At 27.7% G+C, this 20,423-nt stretch overlaps 1 protein-coding gene across 1 annotated transcript in view; it reads right to left on the reverse strand.

Annotated features, from left to right (window-relative positions):
- LOC132938033 (uncharacterized) overlaps positions 1–16,963 on the reverse strand; it is a 67,575-nt gene extending 50,612 nt beyond the window's left edge. Inside the window, exons 1-3 of the mRNA XM_061004693.1 lie at positions 16,638–16,963; positions 11,924–12,033; positions 3,512–3,657 (exon numbers count right to left, since the gene is read on the reverse strand). Of these exons, the coding sequence (XP_060860676.1) occupies positions 3,512–3,657; positions 11,924–12,033; positions 16,638–16,963 (582 nt within the window). The remainder of the gene's footprint in view (positions 1–3,511; positions 3,658–11,923; positions 12,034–16,637) is intronic.
- Between the last annotated feature and the right edge of the window lie 3,460 nt (positions 16,964–20,423).

Genomic DNA, 20,423 nt, shown 5'->3' on the forward strand with positions numbered 1-20,423 from the left:
TTACACACTGAAGTACGTTGGTTATCAAGAGGTAAGTGTCTTCAAAGAGTTTACGAATTGCGACACGAAATAATTTTATTCTTAAATAGTAAAAAAGCGGGTAAGTGGATGTCGCTCTAATGTACAGTAGGTTACAAATGGGTCATTGTATAATGGATTGTATTAAACTTGAATTCAATTATATATAATATCATTGTATAAGAAATACGAATCTATTACGAGTGAAAACGGTTTGTCAGTCTGGATATTTTATATTGTTATTATTTATTATATCATGTAGGTAAGTTGAATTAATATTATAACATTATTATTTTTTATTCGTTGCTACGGTGATAAACAAATCGTTAGAAATTAAAATCTCATTTTTAGTGGTTTTTCGTAGTTTGTCGGTGGTTTTTCCCATGGCATTCAATAACTATTGAGAAAATCGAAAAATGACTTCTCTAAAGTACCATCTTGATTTAATTTTCTAAAAGATAAGGTGCTATATTATGTTGAAATCGAAGCACTCCTTCTGGTAGAAATTTTGTATACAGGGTATAAAAAAAAATAATAAATCAACCCCATTGTAAAACCACTAGCTTCCTCGCTCCACTCAGAATCTAAAATTTAATCTACAAAGATTTATTTGAAGATTCAAAATGGATTAGTACTTTGGCATACTTGGCTGATATTTTCAACTTACTTAATTAGTTAAATCTGTCTATGGAGAAAAATTTTTTTAACATATTTGATCATATAAAAAAAGTTGAATCATTTAAGAAAAAACTTCGTATAATAAAAGCTCGAGTATATTCTGGAAATATTGATAATTTCACTAACGTTAGTGAGTTTTTAAAAGAAGATTATTTAATAAAGACATTTCTGAATTAGTAAACGAACATTTGACAAACTTAGAAAAATTTTTTAACCAATATTTTCCTGAGGATATTCGAGTAAATTATAAGTGGATTGAACAACCATTCGCAGTAGATATAATGACAGTAAATATGTCTACTGATATTGAAAATCAACTAATTGAGCTACCATGTGATAACAAATTGAAACAAATGTTTTGTGAAACTTTATTAGAAATATTTTGGGGACACTTATGCTTTAAAAATTTAAGAACCGTTACATTGAAATATTAAATATATCTGGATATTGAGTAGCTGTCGGCTTGTGATAGAAATTTCATTTACCAGACGTCGTTTATCTACAAACGTGCTCGATAGACCATTTAGATATTGTACACGTTACAGATTCAAGAGTGGCAGGTACACCTCGGTAAACACTAAACACCATATGGTCGTAGATAGTATTTTCACAGAGTTATTCTCATAGATACATATATATATTATTATCTTGTTATTCTGTAGTAAAGTTGAGCAATAGTAGGTGCTATAAAAGTATCACTAATTGTTAATTACTAATACGAATGAAGATAGGCGATAGCATAGTATACCTACTATGGATGGATATGTCTACCGGTAAACCGAGAATTTCCCGATGGGACCCCCTAAGTGATTAGTAAATGGGGCGCTTTTTCATAGTTTGACGCAATGATATAATATGTAGAATATGCATGGACATAATATTATGGAATATAAATTAGTTACTACAATACTACGGTACCTATGCACAAGCATATATTAAGCATAATATATTACTGTTATACTATAGAAATTAGAAAAGAGTGCACTTTAATGCAGTTGAATTAAGGGGCAAATGTAATTTGCGATAAGAAAAAAAAATAAAGGTGGGCAAGTGGGTTCACTCTGCTGTACAGTACCTAGGTGTCGAGTAGTTCACTGTAATGGATATTGTGTTACATTTTAATTCAATGATATAAAAAATAATTGTATACGAAATATGATTCTGATTAAAGACTATTAAGCCTGCTTAATATATAGTACTAAGTATATTACTAAGTATAATTTATGATATTTTTGTTATTAAAGTAATTTCTTTTATTATTAATATCTAGGTAACACAGTAAGGAGTAAGGCGCTTTTGAAAGCTATTGGGAATTTTAACCTCCCAGTGCACTAACAATATTCACTTTCCCATCGAACAAGATACTGAAGTTGAAAATCGAAGCATTATTTCGACTACTTATCGTGTACCGGGCGCAAAAAAAATTAAATAAAAAATTAAAAAAAAAACATACATCATTATAAAATCAATACATTCATTGCCCCACTTAGAATTTAAAAGTAATGTATGTTTTGTAGATATACCTACACACTTTGTGTATAAATGAGTGATATTTTGGTCTATAATAAAAAAAGTAAAAATCATGAATACCTATTATAATTAATTGTGCTTTGTTCGTGTTATTTATTCACGTTTATGTTCTATAACTGATATGAGTTACGTACATATAACAGATAAATTCAAATGATTGGATTGAATGTGTGGCGTAGATTACATTACTATAATTGCCATTTCATTTTCTATCGTGGCGTAGATTACAAAAATTAATATTACCTATGTGACGCAAATTACATGTTGGTTTTTTTATATTTTGGTGTAGATTACTTACGCACTTCAGTGTACCTGGTAACACAAATAACAGGTAGGTTTACCTACTAAAATTAGGGCAAAATAGTTATATTATCGAATTGAAGAGGAGAATATAAACTGACTCCGAGCAGAGGGCTTTTCATATTATTTTAATTTTAAAATGTTATATTATGAATTTGAAAAAATGAATTACTTAGTAATAATTAGTAGTTTTAACTAATTTTAAAATAAAAATATGAAAATTAACTATCTGTTTGAAGCCAGTTTATACTCTCCCCATCAAATTCGAAAATTTCTAAATTTTCTCTAATATTAACTATGAATAAAATGTACTATAAAAGGTACCTACGGAGATTTGCCACGCTATACATGTGGAATATGCTGACAACGCATGAGGTTATCTGTTTAAAAAATGCGGGTGTAGTGTCTCTTAAAAAAATTGTATATAATACGTATTTTTGATGAATGTTCTATTGTATGAACAATCTAGTTTAATCTTGGTAAGTTATGGTTACTGTTAAAATATTAGGTCTTCATCGTGATTTAAGATATCTTTAACCGTGGTATTCATTAAATAATCAACTATTTTATTTGAGCCTATATCTATCACAATTAATTTTAGAACAGACATATTATAGACGTCAATAAATATAAAAATTATGAATAAAATTAAAATGCCTAAGTATATTAAGAAAATATTCTTAAATAAATGTATACTTATATAAATAAAACAATAATATGTTGTATACAACAACAAATGGTGTAAGCCATAAGGTAACGTACGAATATTGTTTACAATATCACTATTATAGTATAATATATAGTTATTTATCTCTTTAATCATGACGTCATATATGTTATTAAAACACTTCTTTAACATATTTAAATAGTTTAATAAATAGTATTTAATGTTCATATATTTAATTTAGTATTCACTATGTAAAATAATTTACTAGAACAATTTATTTCATTTATTATAAATTTAAAGTAGAAAATTACCACTTACCAGAGGCGTTATGATTGGTGCGGTGCATGATTTTGAAAACTTGACTTTTACAAGTTTCCCAACTATTTTTGAACCATCGGAGTTAATAGCTTCTGTACTATTGTTACTATTTGTAAATTTGTATGTTAACTTTTCTGGACCATTTTCTAAAAATTACACAATTTTATTAATTATTGTATGTTGAAAAAAATAACATGTTGACGACATTAAGTTATTCTATACAATAAACTATTGATATTATTTTGAAATTTTGATTCTAATAATGCTTATGTTTTTACGTTCATATATTATATATAAGTTACAACACTTAATTTTATAATACATATTTATTGTATATACGTAGTACGTACTAGATAGTAGATACTATTGTAATCTGTCAATCTGTGTAGTAAATTTGCCATTATTTAATTAGTGTAATACATACATTTGAATTAAACAAAATTACAGAAAAAAATATTTAAATGCTTTTTTTAATATTTTGTTATATTCTTCCTACTTTTGATCATTTGTATTTTATAAATAAAATAATATTAATTAAATTACTACTAAACTAATTATATTAATACAGAACTAGGTATATTGGTATTCGGTACATTATATTTTCTCTGTTTTACTACAAAACCGTTAGTAATCTATAGGATAAGAAAAGTTTGTATTTTGAAATAAATTTTGATCCTTACTTAACTTCTTAAGGAATTCAATAATGAATATTTTAGCATTTATGAAAACATTTTTAAATATGTTGGTGAATTAATAGTAAATAGTAAATACTATACTACTATCAACACAAAACCATGTACATAAACATAAACACAAAATAAATATGAATATTATACTACACTACATTTGATAATATGGTTAAACAGTTATTTTTATACAAATCTTCTTTTTGTAAAAGTTTAATACGCCGTACTCGCATGACGTATTGACGTGTTGCTTTTGTCTACTAATAACGCATTATAGTTACTGACTATTATATAGGTACTTCATAACAAAATGAACGTGCAGCAGTTCAAATTTTGTGTTGATAGCTTAAATATTAGAGTGAATTGACCTATTATCAAACTTTAAGGTAAGAATATTATATGTAATATCTAGTTGGTAATTTTAGGATATTTAAATTTTTAAGCAAATTATGAGTATGTTAAATATTAAAAATTAAAATATTTTAAAAATCAACGAAAGAAGGAGAACACAGATAAAGTCCTTAACTTTAGATGATAAGTCAATCAATTTAATATTGAAGCTATAACAACACAAAATTTGAACAACGCAAATTTTCCAAGTTGTCCATTTTGTAAAACAAAAACCACACAGTGGATGTAACGTTTTCTTAACTTGACAGAGAACCTACAAAAATTAATTTTCATTTTCATATTATGATGCCGAACATTTGACACCCAACATTTTGTAAAATACAAGTACTTACATATATAATGTATACATTTTTATGAATCCATTTGAAAATTTGAAACCTATAGAATTATATGTGATTTGAAATTTTGTTAAATATTAATTGTTTTTAAGGTTATTGTAGTTGATTTTACCGATATTTTACTATAATTTAATAAGAGTAGTGTTTATTTTACATACTTCTAATTAATAAAATCGCGTTTTGACAATGATGTTTGGAAATTTAGAATGTTGTATCGTCAGTGTACATATTTTAATGTACCTATAAATAGTAAATCGTAATATTACCAATTCGCTGTTTGAAGAACCAAGCAAATGTTCCGGTGTTATTGATGGACTTTCACCGTGATTCGCGGGCAAATCAAAAACAATAATGACGATAATTCTTCAATGGTATAGTATATGATATTATAATATTATTATTCTGACGATTAATAACGCGTCCGAGCAGCAGTGCGATCATCGAATTCGATGGGAATAATTCGGATCACTTTAAACAACAACATACATAGGTGCATCATATATATTATTGTACATGCACGAGAGCATGATAGCTGTGGGTAGGCGTGGGTGTGTGGTGTGTTACAGTACACGTACGTGTAAGCATAATTGTATGTATGCGTGCAGTCTTGGAGCGTCGGCGGTGCGTATTGAGCTTTCGGGCGCACGTGCTGGTTGCCGGTTGTCACGTATATAGTGCTGTGCGCGCGCAGGTAAGAAAGACGCGCGCGCGCGCACCACTGTTTGACGTACCCATCGAGCGCGACTGCGCGAGTCAGATTCGGCGGAGTGGTGCAGTACCCCACCGGCAGGGATGGACGCGGAGGAGAACAAACGGAAAAAGAGCGAGAAACGTTTACGGTTAGGCCATCACTCTATACACCCCACACCCACATGCGGTGGTGTCGCCAGGAGTCTTTTCTCGGTGTGCGTTTGCGCCGAACCAACGTTACACCGGCGCGGTGGCGGCGTGTGAACGTAATAATAATAATGGGTATATACGAGCGCAGATAGTGGTGTTGTACTATGGGATAGCCGCATATTGAGGGGGAGGAATTGTTGGAAACGCGCGCGGCTGGCTGACGCGTGGGTAGCCACCGCCACAGACGCCGACGCCGGCGGCCGACACAGGCGCGCGCGGTTTAGGCGACAGTGGCGGTGTTCGCGCGCGACGCCAGTGGAATCAATACCGTCGCCGCGGCCAATCCATCGGTTTTCGACCGCACGGCGCCGAGGCGCCGTCGTCACGTCGCACCACCACTACTCGCCGTGTACAGGTGCATGCGTACGTGTGTGTGTGTTTGTGTTTGTATATGCAGTGTGTGTCCATACAGGCACAATTCGTCTATTTATAGACTCTAAATGCTTATAATCTGTATTCATCAACATTTTTATTTTTTAGAAAAGTATTCTACCTATAAGGCTATAAGAAATTAAAGGTTGCGATTTAATAAACAAAAGATAATATTATATGTGTTAAACAAAGTCCGAACACCACATGGATGAAAAATAAAACACAATAGGAAATATTAGAATTCCATGAAAGTATACTAGTATACCCATTGGTGGAAATCGGGGGAGGGAGCTTGTCTGTCCAGCCCCCTTCTTTTTTAGTTTTGTAAGATCAAAGCTCCCTCGTTCACATTGATGTTAATAATGTTAGCCCCCCTGAATTTTAATGGATTTCCGTCTATGATGTATACCTGTTCAACATTTTCGAAAATGTTGATTCGTACTTTTAAGAATTATCCTGTTATACTAGCGGCTTTTAATAAAAAAAAAAAAAAAAAAGAATTATCCTGTATTTATCATAATTTATAATATATACATAAATAATAGTTACTTAGAGATATTTTTAAATAATTTTTGACTGAAAATAAATAAAAACAAATTATTCAAGATAATATCATACCTAGCAATAGCCAATAGTTCTACTATAGGATTCGTGGTGGTAGAGTTCAGAGTGCTAAGTGTTAGGCACCCTTAGCCATTGCGCTTCTGTGTGTGTGCGTCTATACAACATGGGCGCATGCTGTATAATAATATACTTATGGATTTTTGGCTGAGGCGGGAGTGGTAGGCGTTGGTCGCCTATGTAGTATTCCGAGGGTTTCATGGTTGGTATGCCCCCGGGGCGGAGGGAGAAAAAAAACCACGCTCGTAGTTATAAGTTATGCTATGGTCTGGAAAACCGGTGTTGTTTAGTGGTGACGGGGTAAACGTGAGAGAGAAAAACTCTTTCCTTGTAATATATAATATATATGTATCGTATTATTGTATACACATTAGTGCATTACCATTTCGTGATGCGATAGTCTCACGAACAGTCGTATATTAAGTATAAGTATAGGTACTAGGACACTACTAAACTAGTGGCAGTGGGTAATATAATTCATAATATATTATTATATGGTAAAACTATGCATACACGGGTAGGTAATGGGTATATACACTACGATCTGCATACATAGGGGTAGGTATAAGGCAAAGATATATTAAAGAACCTATAATTTTATATTAAATTATATGACTTGTTTTTTTCATATCCCGTGGCTCTAAGTTAAGCTGAGTTCGCAAACGATTTGAAGCGTAAAGTTTGACTCACTAATAGTATACTAAGTATTTTATTAAAATGTGCACTGTATAGTGTATGTAGCAGGAAGAATTAAATACATAACAACTTAAATTCTTCAAGCAGTAATATATCTAAAGGCCTAAAAAAAAGTACTAAAGGAACAAGTCTTTAGATATGAGGCTCCGTTCGATACTTCAAAATAACAACGATGAATTTAATACCTAATATAAGTAATAATATGGAATTTCACCTTAAGTTATTTTTTTCAATATAAATTATACTCTAATAATATATTTATATTGAAATAACTTTTTATTATTATTATTTTTTTTTAAATAAATATTTACAATCTATACGACAAGGTATAATAAGTAAGTGTGGTGACATAAAATAACATTAATTGTAGAGTAGGAAGGCTCCCGCGGTGCCACCTGACAAGAAATTAATATTGAAATAACCAGAAAACAAGTGGTGAATGTGGGTACCAAATTACATGTTGAAAGTTTAACCATGGATAAAAACTATTCATAAATAATCAGAATAAAAACAATTTATTAGTTATTATAGTTTGTTGTTTAAGGGGGCTGCAGCCGATGAAAAAAAGTGACTTTTAGACCAATAAGCTAGAAAAAAGAATTTGGTTTGACAGATTTTAATTTTGAAAACGGATTATGATTGATCAACAAGTTTACTAGGGAATGATCGAGGTGATTTTGAATATTCCAATTATTGTTAGAGTCATAATGAACTATATCAGATTAAAATTATGCCTAAATTAGGTACAAACCTATATTGAGATTGACTTTTTATCTTAATATCTTGCAAATAGTTTATTTTTAATCACGATTATTAAATATTTCTTAAAGAATTTCAATTGCTAAGTTCATACTTTGCATGCAATACCTACCATATATAGGGAACTTATGGTTTAAATTTTAAGTTATAAAAGTTAGTTATAAGAAAAAATTATTTAGCTCTACCAATTATTTAAATTAAAAGTATTAATGCATATTTTACTAAACTTTAGAGGACCATAGTTAATAAACTAGCGAACCAAAATGGATTATTTGACTATCGAAATTTTCAGAAAAAAAAGCTCTACCGAAATCTATTAAAAAAATATAGTAGTAACTATTTGAAAAAATAAAGTTGATTTTGCTATTGGTACACCTGCGTGTTTAAAAATTTTGAAATTGTTATAAGCAAATTGCCCGTTAAAAATAAAGAAACACGTCTTTTTTTGTTTTAACGAAATTCTATGTCATCAATCCATAATCGTTAAGGTTATTCATAGATGGACAAAATATAACTCTCTTAAGGTGCTTCAATACTGACTAATAAAATAATTAGAAATTGTTATAAATCACAAAATGCTTTAAAATTGTTGGTGTTATTAGGAATATTTCGGGAAATTTTATAACGATGGGCTTTTTAATTGTTGTATGTCTAATCATAATTTGGATAGAACTATATAGGTAGGTACTATATAGTAGTAGAAACTAGAAGGAAGGATCCAATTACTTCATAGCTTATACTCTGATTTCGATAGAAAATTGGATGCAGAATTAAAATGTGTTTTAAGTAATCATTGTCATTTTTATTTTCCCATATGCGTGATATCGAAGTTAAATACAAGTTGACAACAAAAGATGTAATATTGTAATAAAAGTGAGTTTCTTAATTTGATTCTACAAATCTCCAACTTTCATGAAAAAAAATCTGGTTGTGCGCTCTAGCTCCACTGTAACCTACAGCTATACTTTAATATTATATTTTGTAGACATGTTCTAGATTCTGAGCGGAGCGATGTGAGTTTTTAAAAAAAAATTTTTTTGTGTCTGTGTACGATAAGTAGTCGATTTTCAACTTTGGTATCTTGTTCAATGGGAAAGTGAATATTGTTGGTTCATTTAGAAGGTAAAAATTTAAAATTCTCAGTAATTTTCAAAGCGCCGAGGATAACAAAAAAAAAAATTAAGGAAAACCGGGAATTTTTACGCAAAATTGGTTTTCGACAAAATCGATTTTGGTTTTTGATGTAACCGTAGATATATGAAATTTTGGTTGTTTATATTAGCATTTCTATATATTGTGATAATAACATTTGAAAGATATTAAAAATCCATGGTCACAATTTTTTTTTTATAAGCATTTAACGTTCAAATATTGACAAAATACGTAATAATGACGAAAATGTACAAATTATTTTGACTTTTGAGCTAGAAATTCATAAAATTATCTTTTTGAATCTATGATTTGAAAATTTAAACATAAGATTCATCATAAGTTTGCTACCTTTATCAAAAAAAAAAAAAAAAAATGTCTACAGAAAGTCAAATTAAATTTTTATGAGCGTTTGAAGTTCATATTTTTACAACAGTGCATATTCACTTGATTTCTCGTGTAGCAATTTTCTTATTTTGTTGTAATTCAATAACGAATAACTGTAGGTACATTTTTATTCCACTGAATGTTGATATTTTCATTTTATATACACCATAACATTTTGAAAAATTATTGAGCTGTTAACGGACATTTAAAAATTAAATTTTTTTTTTCTACAAATAACAATAAAATGTTATTTGTTTGGCCAAATAGCGTGAAAATTTAATACATGGTTCCTGATATATTGCTACAATATCAATTGAAAAATATTAAAAATACATCGGCACAGTTTTTTTTAATAAGCATTTAAAGTTTAAATTTTAAATTTTATAATTATTTTGTAGTTAGAATTGTATAAAATGTTCAACTTTTACAGCTAGGGATAGAAAATTTAAAACAAGGTTCCACGTAAATATGTTACGAGTATGTATAAATTACCCATTTTAATACTTGAGAGTATTACATAAATCTTTATAAACTATGAAGCAATCACCTAGTTTGACCTTACACGTTTACAATGTGATGTAGTAAAAAAAATCAATAAACATGTAAACTCAAAAAAAAACGTATCCCGGTCAAGTTGTCTCGTCAGTTTTCAAGCTCTTATATTATATGACTAACAAAGGTAATAAATAAATATTGCAATAAAATAATAGAAATTTTATTTAGTTAAAAATTCTGGTCTAATACACACTGTATAAAATATAATAGATTGTAGATTTTAGAAATAAAAACTATTACTTTATAATGTATTTCCTGGTGTATTTCATTAGGTAGGTATAAGTTATTTAGATATATTATATTAAAATTGTATTTTGTATTAAACTGTGTATATAATTATTGGTATTGGCTGACGGACGTGATCGAGAAGTAGTAACAAGGGCAATGATGATGGGGTGTGTTGCGGTGTGGTTTCTGCAATCCTTGTGGTATGAGAATTAGTTTGACGTTACCACGTTGGACAAATTGCTTGTCTCTGTGGGCCATTCATAAATGCATATGCGCTATATAGTATATATTTATTATAATAATTTGTATACATTTAAATGAAGTCCTTAGAATAAAATATATATTATATAGAAGTATAATAATGTGTCAAACGCATCGAGTGACGTATAAAACAAAATACTCACCCTTTCTAATTAAACCCATTATTAGTCATAAACTCATAAAAATACATATAATAACGCTGCAGATCCAGAATAAGTGTCTTCAGAAGATATGCGAAGGGGTTATTCTTCCGCTTTCTCAAGATATTTTTTTTTCTCCCACAATATAGATAAAATATACGTGTAATTCATACTATATTGAGTTTGCCCCCACCTCTAAAAAACGATTTAAGGACGTATTATGGTTTTTTTGGTTTTTTGACTTAGTCATACAATATTACCTTATGTAGGTATCAATAATTTATAATTGTATGTAATTAAATTTTTAAAAACCTGAACAGAATCTTAAGACTAGGACTTATTTTATCAGTTATTTTATAATCAAATTTGGACGAAATTACATATTAAATAACCAAGAATAACGATTTTGGTTATTTTGTTGTAATTTTTTTATATTAATTCAACTTACTGGCTACCGTATTAATAATAAGTAATAACAATATAAATATAATATAATAATCCACACTGACAAACCGTCACCGCTCAGAATCGTTTTTATATACAATGATATTATATCATTTAATTCAAATTTAATACCATCCATTATACAGTGACCCACTTGTAACTTACTGTACAGCAGAGCGACACCCACTTTTTTTTTTTAAATTGGTATTACATTAAATATTAAAATGATAGTACCTAAAAGCTTTATTTTAAACATTTTGAGTTTTCTATTCTTATTGCATTCGTGTAGTATAAATTTTATATTATAACTTATAAAATTTAAATTTATCATATTATTCATAAAATTATGGTATTATGCTATAAAACATTTATGATGTTGAAACTTTAAAAAAGTTATATTACTTATAATATAATATATTATAATAGATATATTGGTAAAAAATTCTTAACAATTGCAAATATTACCTGTAAGATATGGAAGTTCTGGTAGATTGTACATCGTGCGAGCTTTAGTTGCAGTTTCATAGTATTTATGTTTGTCTCTGATATTTAAATGTTTCCACATATAGTTGAGTCTAACGAGTTAAACATAGTATAAAGAAACTATTAATAATAATAATAATAATATGTAATAATAATTTATTATTGTTTGGATTGTACCAAATTTGTTTAAAAAATGTCAAATAAAACCCGTCAACAAAAAATTATTTCACAATATTTTAATTTCTAAATATAATAAATAATATAATTTTTTCAGGTGTAAAACGTACGAGAATAATAATCATATAATAATTAATTATTAATCATTAGTCTTAATTTTTAAATTCAACAAATAATCATAGCCAAGAAAGTATTTACTAAGTTATTCTTAAATATATATGAATTTCCAATTTATATCTGTGTTTAAGTTAGTGATAACTAATAAGCAACCCTCGGTGGTTTGTTTTAAAATGCGTATCTACAAAAAATACATATTGCAGGTGTTAAACTCTAAAACAGTATCTAAAAAATTATAGTTTTTATTTATAATAAGTGATAGAATAACTACAAAACCAACTTATTTAATTTTTATAATTTCATCTCCAAAATATTATGTGGAAGCAACTATAGCAAATATAAAAATTAAGTAATATTATATAATGTGGGGTCAAGTCATAGTCTGCCACGACAACCTCTGAACACACAGCAACATTTTCATCATTTTATAATACTTATCAGTGGCCAATTGGATATTATAATCAGATACAGCACTTAAAAACACTCGACACTCAATGCTTTAGATAATTATCAGATTGTATATATATTGTTAAAGTATTATACAATTGCATACAGAAAAATCCCGATAAACTCGTTAAGCTTTACCTACAGAAGATTTTGAGTTTACTTCGTTAGTCGTTAATGAGTAAGTTAATGTAATGGATATATAAAGTCAATATGTTAAATTTGAATTAAATTACAAATCATTGTATGTGTACGATAAACGATTCTGAGCGGAGATTATGTGTGAATCTCTATTTCTAAAGATACTTAACATAATATATTTATATTAGTATAGGTAAGTTATTTATTTTTCTGTTGATGATACTGCGTACGTCTGTACTTATGTTAAGCTTGAATTCATTTTTTACAAAATCATGTTATCACACATATTATTATATTATTAAATATCAATTGATAATATTAGTATAATATTATATAATGTAGAGTCGACCGCGGGCCGCCAGTTGGTGACCCCTGATGTAGACAATAGACATGTAGGTTGTAAGTAGTAAGTTGACAATAGTCAATACCGACATACCTACTTACTGTAGAATGGTGTGAATAAGTTTATGGTATAAATAACTCGAAATAAGTCTCGATATTTTTAAAAGTGTATCATGCATAGAAATAAGAAAATAATAATATACGTTATGACAAAAAGTTTAAGTCTTATATAAAATTACCATTATGGTTATTTAATTATTTTAATACATATAAATACAAATATCATTAACAAGAGCCTATGATTATTAATTATTGTTTTTGTTCATTGTAGAGATTAAATATATCAAAATGGTGATACTATATCCATTGATTATAATATTTATATATTACTAGCTTAACCCATGCACTTCGTTATCCGTTAAATGTACAAACTGTATATGACTCAAACTTTGTTCAATGCCTTATTTAATATTCGGTGTATGATGTTTTAAATTCATCTTAACTTTTCTGTTGACCAGAATAAAAATTCTTATTCACAGTAGTATATTATCAGGTAGGCAATCTACCTGCGGTAGATCGCGGACTCCGTGCTGTAAGTGTATGATTTAACTCTAAAGTATCAAAGTTATACCAAGTTTGTCGTTTTTACTTAATTCACCTACGGTAGATTAACCACCGATACATAAAATTTCAAAACACAGCATACAAAAAAATTAAATGCATTGAATGAATACACTGATTTCACGGCAACCAATAATTATTATTATAATAGCTTTAAAACCCATGGCAACCATTTATAAGCAAAAATTTCCACCGTAAATCTCTAAATCCCCGTTTGAGCACATCCCCTGGTTGGAACCTAGGGGGATGGTTTGAGAATCTAAACCATCCGAGGCGTCACCCAAACGCATACAAAAAAATTCATTCAAATCGGTCCAGCCGTTCTCGAGTTTTAGCGACTTACAAACAACATTAAATTTTTATTTATATAGATATAGATAATATAATCCGTATCACTAATCACTATTGTGATCTAATAATGTTTTGTTATAAATTGAGTATGTAAAATACTCAATACCGTTTAAATCAACTATTAGAATAAATTATCTTCTGTAACTTAATGTGTTAAGTTGTTAACCTAATAACGGATTATCAGATAATCGATTATTTGACAAGGTACTTACGTTTTAGCGTAATTTAAATTAATTAGATGAAAATTATTTTAATCTTAGGCACATTTTTCTACACCATTTAACAGTTTATCGTATAATAAAAGGTACTTACCTAGTAGGTTAAGTTAGTCAAAAAATTTATGACTAGATAGATAAGTATAATATTAGTATGTATTTTTGGAATTTAATATTAAAAAAAAAAAAATTTATTATGTTTTATATGAAAACAATGTTATTGGAATATATATTATTATTATTATTATTGTGGCTACTAGTTTTGTGTTACTTGTTAGTATTATAGTAGAAGATATTATGGACATTATTTTTATAAAGTCTACCGAATTACCAGATTAATTTTAAATGTATACGAACACACACACGCTTATATTTTAGTCATTATCTTATAAGACGATAAAAAAAGTTTTCAACTACATTTAATTTTTCCAATCTACCCACTTAATAGTTTATGAAATTAATTTTGGTACCTATATAATAACAATCCATCACCTTTATTACTTTAAGGTAAAATTGTTTCTACATAGTTTTCGATCTCTACCCTCCACTAAATGTCATCTTCAATATCAACACGTTTATTATAGGTAGTGGTGCATTATTAATCGGCCATTACATTTATTTACTATCATTTTAAACCAAACACTTGTTGTAAAGATACGCAAATCGTCCAAGTTTTATTTTTACTTTCAATATGATACAGTTTATTTGGAGTTTGACTAGTGTTTTTATAAAACTTGTATCAAAGTTTCCTTTTCTGTAACAACTTTTATAACTTTGATTTTATGACGTGTGACTAAAATGTTGATGAGAAAATCGGTTTTTATTTATAAGCATTAAATTTCAAATGTTGATAAAATTTGTCAAATTTAAAATTTAATAATTATTTTGTAGTTAAAAATTTATAAAATATTCAACTTTTATAGCTAAGGATTAAACATTTAAAACAAGGCTCCTAGGTTATTGTTTCAAAGGCAGATGAAAAAAATTAAAAACCCATATTCAAAATTTTTTTTATAAGCATTTAAAGTTCAAATATTGACAAAATACGTAAAAATTACGAAAATTTGCAAATTATTTTGAGTTAGAAATTCATAAAAAATTTTCTATTTAAATCTAAAATTTTAAAATATAATACAAGATTCCTCATAAGTTTGTCTACCTTTATCAAAAAAAAAATGTTTTCAAGAAAGTCAAATTAAATTTTTATGAGCGTTTGAAATTCATATTTTTACAACATTCGATATTCACTCGATTTCTCATAACGATTTTCTTATTTTGTTGTAATTAAAAAACGAATGACTGTGGATACTTGAAAATTTCACTGAATGTTTATATTGGCATTTTCTTTACACGATAAAATTTTGAAAATAATTTGACTCTTTTTTAGCTGTTTACGGACATTGTCAGTTTTCAATTTTTTTAGTTTTTTTTTCTATAATTATCAATAAAATTTTATTTGTTGGGTAAAAAAGCGTGAAAAGTACCCTGATATAATGTTACAATAGCAGTTGAAAAATATTAAAAATACATTGGCACAATTTTTTTTTGTAAACATTTAAAGTTTGAATTTTGACAAAATTGATCAAATTTAAAATTTAATAATTATTTTGTAGTTGAAAACTTATAAAATGTTCAACTTATATAAGGATTGAAAATTTAAAACAAGGTTCCACGTAAATAGGTTATATATAAATTAATTTATTCACAATAATATCATCAAATATACTTGATAATATCATAGGCTGACTGACCGTTTACGCTCAGAATCGTTTTTCCTATACAATGATATTATATCATTGAATTCAAATTTAACACCATCCATACAGTGACCCACTTGTCACATACTGTACAGCAGAGCGACATCCACTTACCCACCTTTTTATTTATTTATACTTTTTAAGTTATTTTTGAGTAGGAATTTATCCAACTTCTTATAGGTTCATACATACCTAAGAACATTATTATAATATATATCTATGTTAATAATTAATAATAATATACATAGATACTTACTATAACTAGGTTCTAACTTAATCACGCATGTTTATCAAGAAAGTGAAAGAAGAAACTGTGAAGTGGAAGATACTGCTTTTAAACAATAATGCCTAGGTACCTATACTATTATAATATTACTATCAGATTAGGTATTATTAATTAGGTAGCTAATAAGTAACTGTAAATGATCTAGCTATAGATAACTTCTACTTTAATACTAACGCGGTGGATAGAATAATATAATTTATGAAACATGTACAATGTGAAATGCCATTTTTGTTGAAAATACTTACATAGTCTTATGATAAGTTTCACTTTTATTGGGATATAAGTAACTAAGTTGTTTTCGAAAGTCTTCGCAGAATATATAAAATGAACTGAAGCTCAAATTCGCCCTAGCTCGTCCATATACTCGTTTCCCAGCATTATTCTCATTAGAAACCAATGGGTGGATTGTATTATTATCAGTAGAAGACGTAGGCAATTCTGGTGGTAATATCATTTTTAATTTTGGCTCGACCTCCAATTTTGGCAAGATTTCTGATTTTGATACGATTTCCGGTTTTGGTAGAAATTTTGATTTTTCCTCAGGAATATCTTCATTATTGATGAAATACATTATGTATATCCTTAGCATTAAATGTTGAAATATATACCTATATACCTAAATATGTTTTGAACAAATTGTTTTAAAATAACAATAATTTTAATTACATATTTCTACCTACATACTAGTGATTTTTTCAATGGATGTAATATTTGTTTGATGAATAAAAAGGGACGGCTATAGGGGATTTGATTTTATACAAAAACGAATGTTATGCAACACAAAAATGGTTTGTATTTCACTTTAAAATGTAATTCAATACCTATTAAATTATGTACAAATTAAAAATGTTATTTACCTGTGTAAGCGTTTATCAAAAAACAGAATATTTTAATCGTTCAGGTATAAATTCAATCAAATTCCGATTATTAGCAGAAAGTCAACAGATTAACAATAAAATAATAACGTTATTATTTAACATAATGGGTAATATTATTACGATAAAAAAAACAACATCTTTTACCGATTTTCCAAATCACGGAATGCACATAGAGACATGTGTGCGCCACCGATGGGTATCATGGAAGAAAAATACATTCCATTCGTTTTCATCGATAAATTCATCGTTAGCAACATGGCGAGTATAAGGTCCCCGTATAAAAAATGGTTGACATAGAGAAATATTGTACTAGGTATAATATGTCTAAATATTATTGTGCACGTATCTATAATATGTTTTTATTAAATTGTTGGTTATTGGTTAACTCATTGACATGTATGTACATACAACTCACATACACTATATTATAAGGTAATTATTATTCAAAAATATAATATAAATAAATAATAAATTATTATACCTATTAATAATTATTAATTTATACCAAAAAGAAAATATTAATAATCATTATAAACGTGTACAATAATGTACATAATAATAGTTTTTAAGTTGAAGGTAGATTGTCTTATACAATTTATATTTCATACATAAATCTTTATAAATAATTTGTAGCATAATTGATTTTCAACTGTTGGTTATAGATTATAATTATTAATTATACATTCATACAATTATACATAATACCATTGATTATGAATACTAATAATACTAATACTTACACTAATAATAGGTATTAGGTAGGTACTAATACTAATACTAGTATTCATAATCAATGATATTACATAATTATTATATATGTGTAGTTGTACGTAATATCTTTTATTAAATAAAAATATATCTATCACATAAACTGTGAAAAAAGCGAGTAAGTTGGTGTCACTCTGCTGTACAGTAGGGTTATAGTGGGTGACTGTAATGGATGGTGTTAAATTTTAATTCAATGATATTATAATATCATACGAAAACGAAAATACGTAAGTACGAAAAACGGTTCTGAGCGGTGACAATATTTGCCTAGGATATTTTATATTATACTTATATTGTTATTATTAATACGATAGCCGGTTATGTTGAACTATTATTATTTATTTTTTATCATATTTATATATAATAATATACTTTAGAAGTTTCATGTATCCACAAAATATATTTTAAAAATATAGCACAAAACTAAAATCATTCTTCTTCGTTTAAGTATCTAATTTCGTCCAAATTTAATAAAAAATAACTATAAAAAAATTGAATCTTTATAATTTTTTGGTTACAGAATAACCTACTTAAGTGGGATCTTGTTTTAAATTTTCATTCCTTAGCTATAAAAGTTGAACCTTTTATACATTTTTAACTATAAAATCATTTTTAAATTTTGTTGAAATTGAAGCTTTAAATGCTTATAAAAAAAATTTTAAATGTCTGAACTGATTTTGTAACAATGTATATATGCCTTATATTAAATTATCAAGATTTTTGACCCAACGACTGAAATTTTATTGACATTTATAGAAAAAAAAAGTAAAAATATTGAAAATTTGAAATGTCCATTAACAGCTCAAAACAAGATAAAATATTTTGAAAATTGTGTAAATATAAGGATTTATACAATCAACATATGGTGTAAATTTCAAGTATATACAGTTATAAGTTTTTGAATTATAACAAAATAAGAAAATCGCTACATGATAGAAGTCGAGTGAATATCCAATGTTGTAAAAATTTGAACTTCAAACGCTCATAAAAATTTAATTAGACATTTTTTTTTTTTGATAAACGTAGAAAAAATGTATGAGGAATCTTGCATTAAATTTTCAAATCTTAGATTTTAAAAGAAAAATTCTTATGAATTTCTAACTTAAAAAAGATTGCAAATTTTCGTGATTTTTACATGTTTTGTCAAAATTTGAACTTTAAATCATTATAAAAAAAAATATTGTGACTGTATTTTTAATATTTTTATTTTTTAACCATCAATTCACCTACTTAACAATATATTAGGAGCCTTGTATTAAATTGTCAAGCTTCTTGACTCAACTGACAAGATTTTATTGACATATTTTATAGAATAAAAAACTAGACAAATTGGAAACTGAAAATGTCCAAAAAATAGCTCCAAACAAGTCAAAATAATGTTAAAAGAAATATTCATTGAAAATTGCATGTATCTACGGATACTTGTTTTAGAGTTACACCAAAAACCAAAATCGATTTTGTCGAAAATCGATTTTGCGTAAAAATTCCCGGTTTTTCTTAATTTTTTTTTGTTATTCCCGGCGCTATTAACACTATTGGGAATTTTTACCTCCTCAATGCACCAACTAGATTTAATTGCCCAATACATTTCATGTGTCCACGGATAGGTTAACACACATACATCATTGTAAAATCAATACATTCAGCACTCCGCTCAGAATCAAAATAAATAATATAATATAAATACATTAGGTTTAATAATGTATTATTAATAGAAACTATCTATGGGCTATGAAGTGTCCAACAGACGACAGGCCACATCCGATGTCATACTTGACAATTTAAATCTTAACAGCGGCTAGGGGAAATGTGAAATATATTTACGACAAATCTAAAACCCACTCATGCATTATAATAGTAGTATATACATTTAAATATTTTATACCCTTAACTTTTTAGTCTGATTATTAACAAACTTAAATTATTTAACTAATATAATTATAAAGCAATATAATTAATTAATTACCTATCTACTCGTTTCTCAGTTATAACCAGCTACCCGTTATAATTGTTATAAATATATAATACTATTACTAAAATATTAATTAATATTTAGTATCTAGTGCTTAGGTACTGCATAAGAAATTAAAGTGTTTAAGTGTAGACTGTAGCTGAGTAGGACTCTGAGGCGCCGTGTGACACTGAAAAATAACATTCGGCATAATATTATTAATTATATACTTTATATAATTTCGCATAACTGCATGCGCCATCTATGTGTCAATATTAAAACTATTCAGCGTCGACCCCATAATAATATAATATTTCCTGCACACCGCGTAATGTTGATATTAATTGATCAAGTATAATCTTTGATTTTAGTATAATATCGATAATATTGTGTATAATTGTTTAAATCACGTTATTCCGATGATTATAGGTCAT

This window comes from Metopolophium dirhodum, chromosome 2, assembly GCF_019925205.1.
Source record: "Metopolophium dirhodum isolate CAU chromosome 2, ASM1992520v1, whole genome shotgun sequence".
NCBI classification, from domain to species: Eukaryota; Metazoa; Arthropoda; class Insecta; order Hemiptera; family Aphididae; genus Metopolophium; species Metopolophium dirhodum.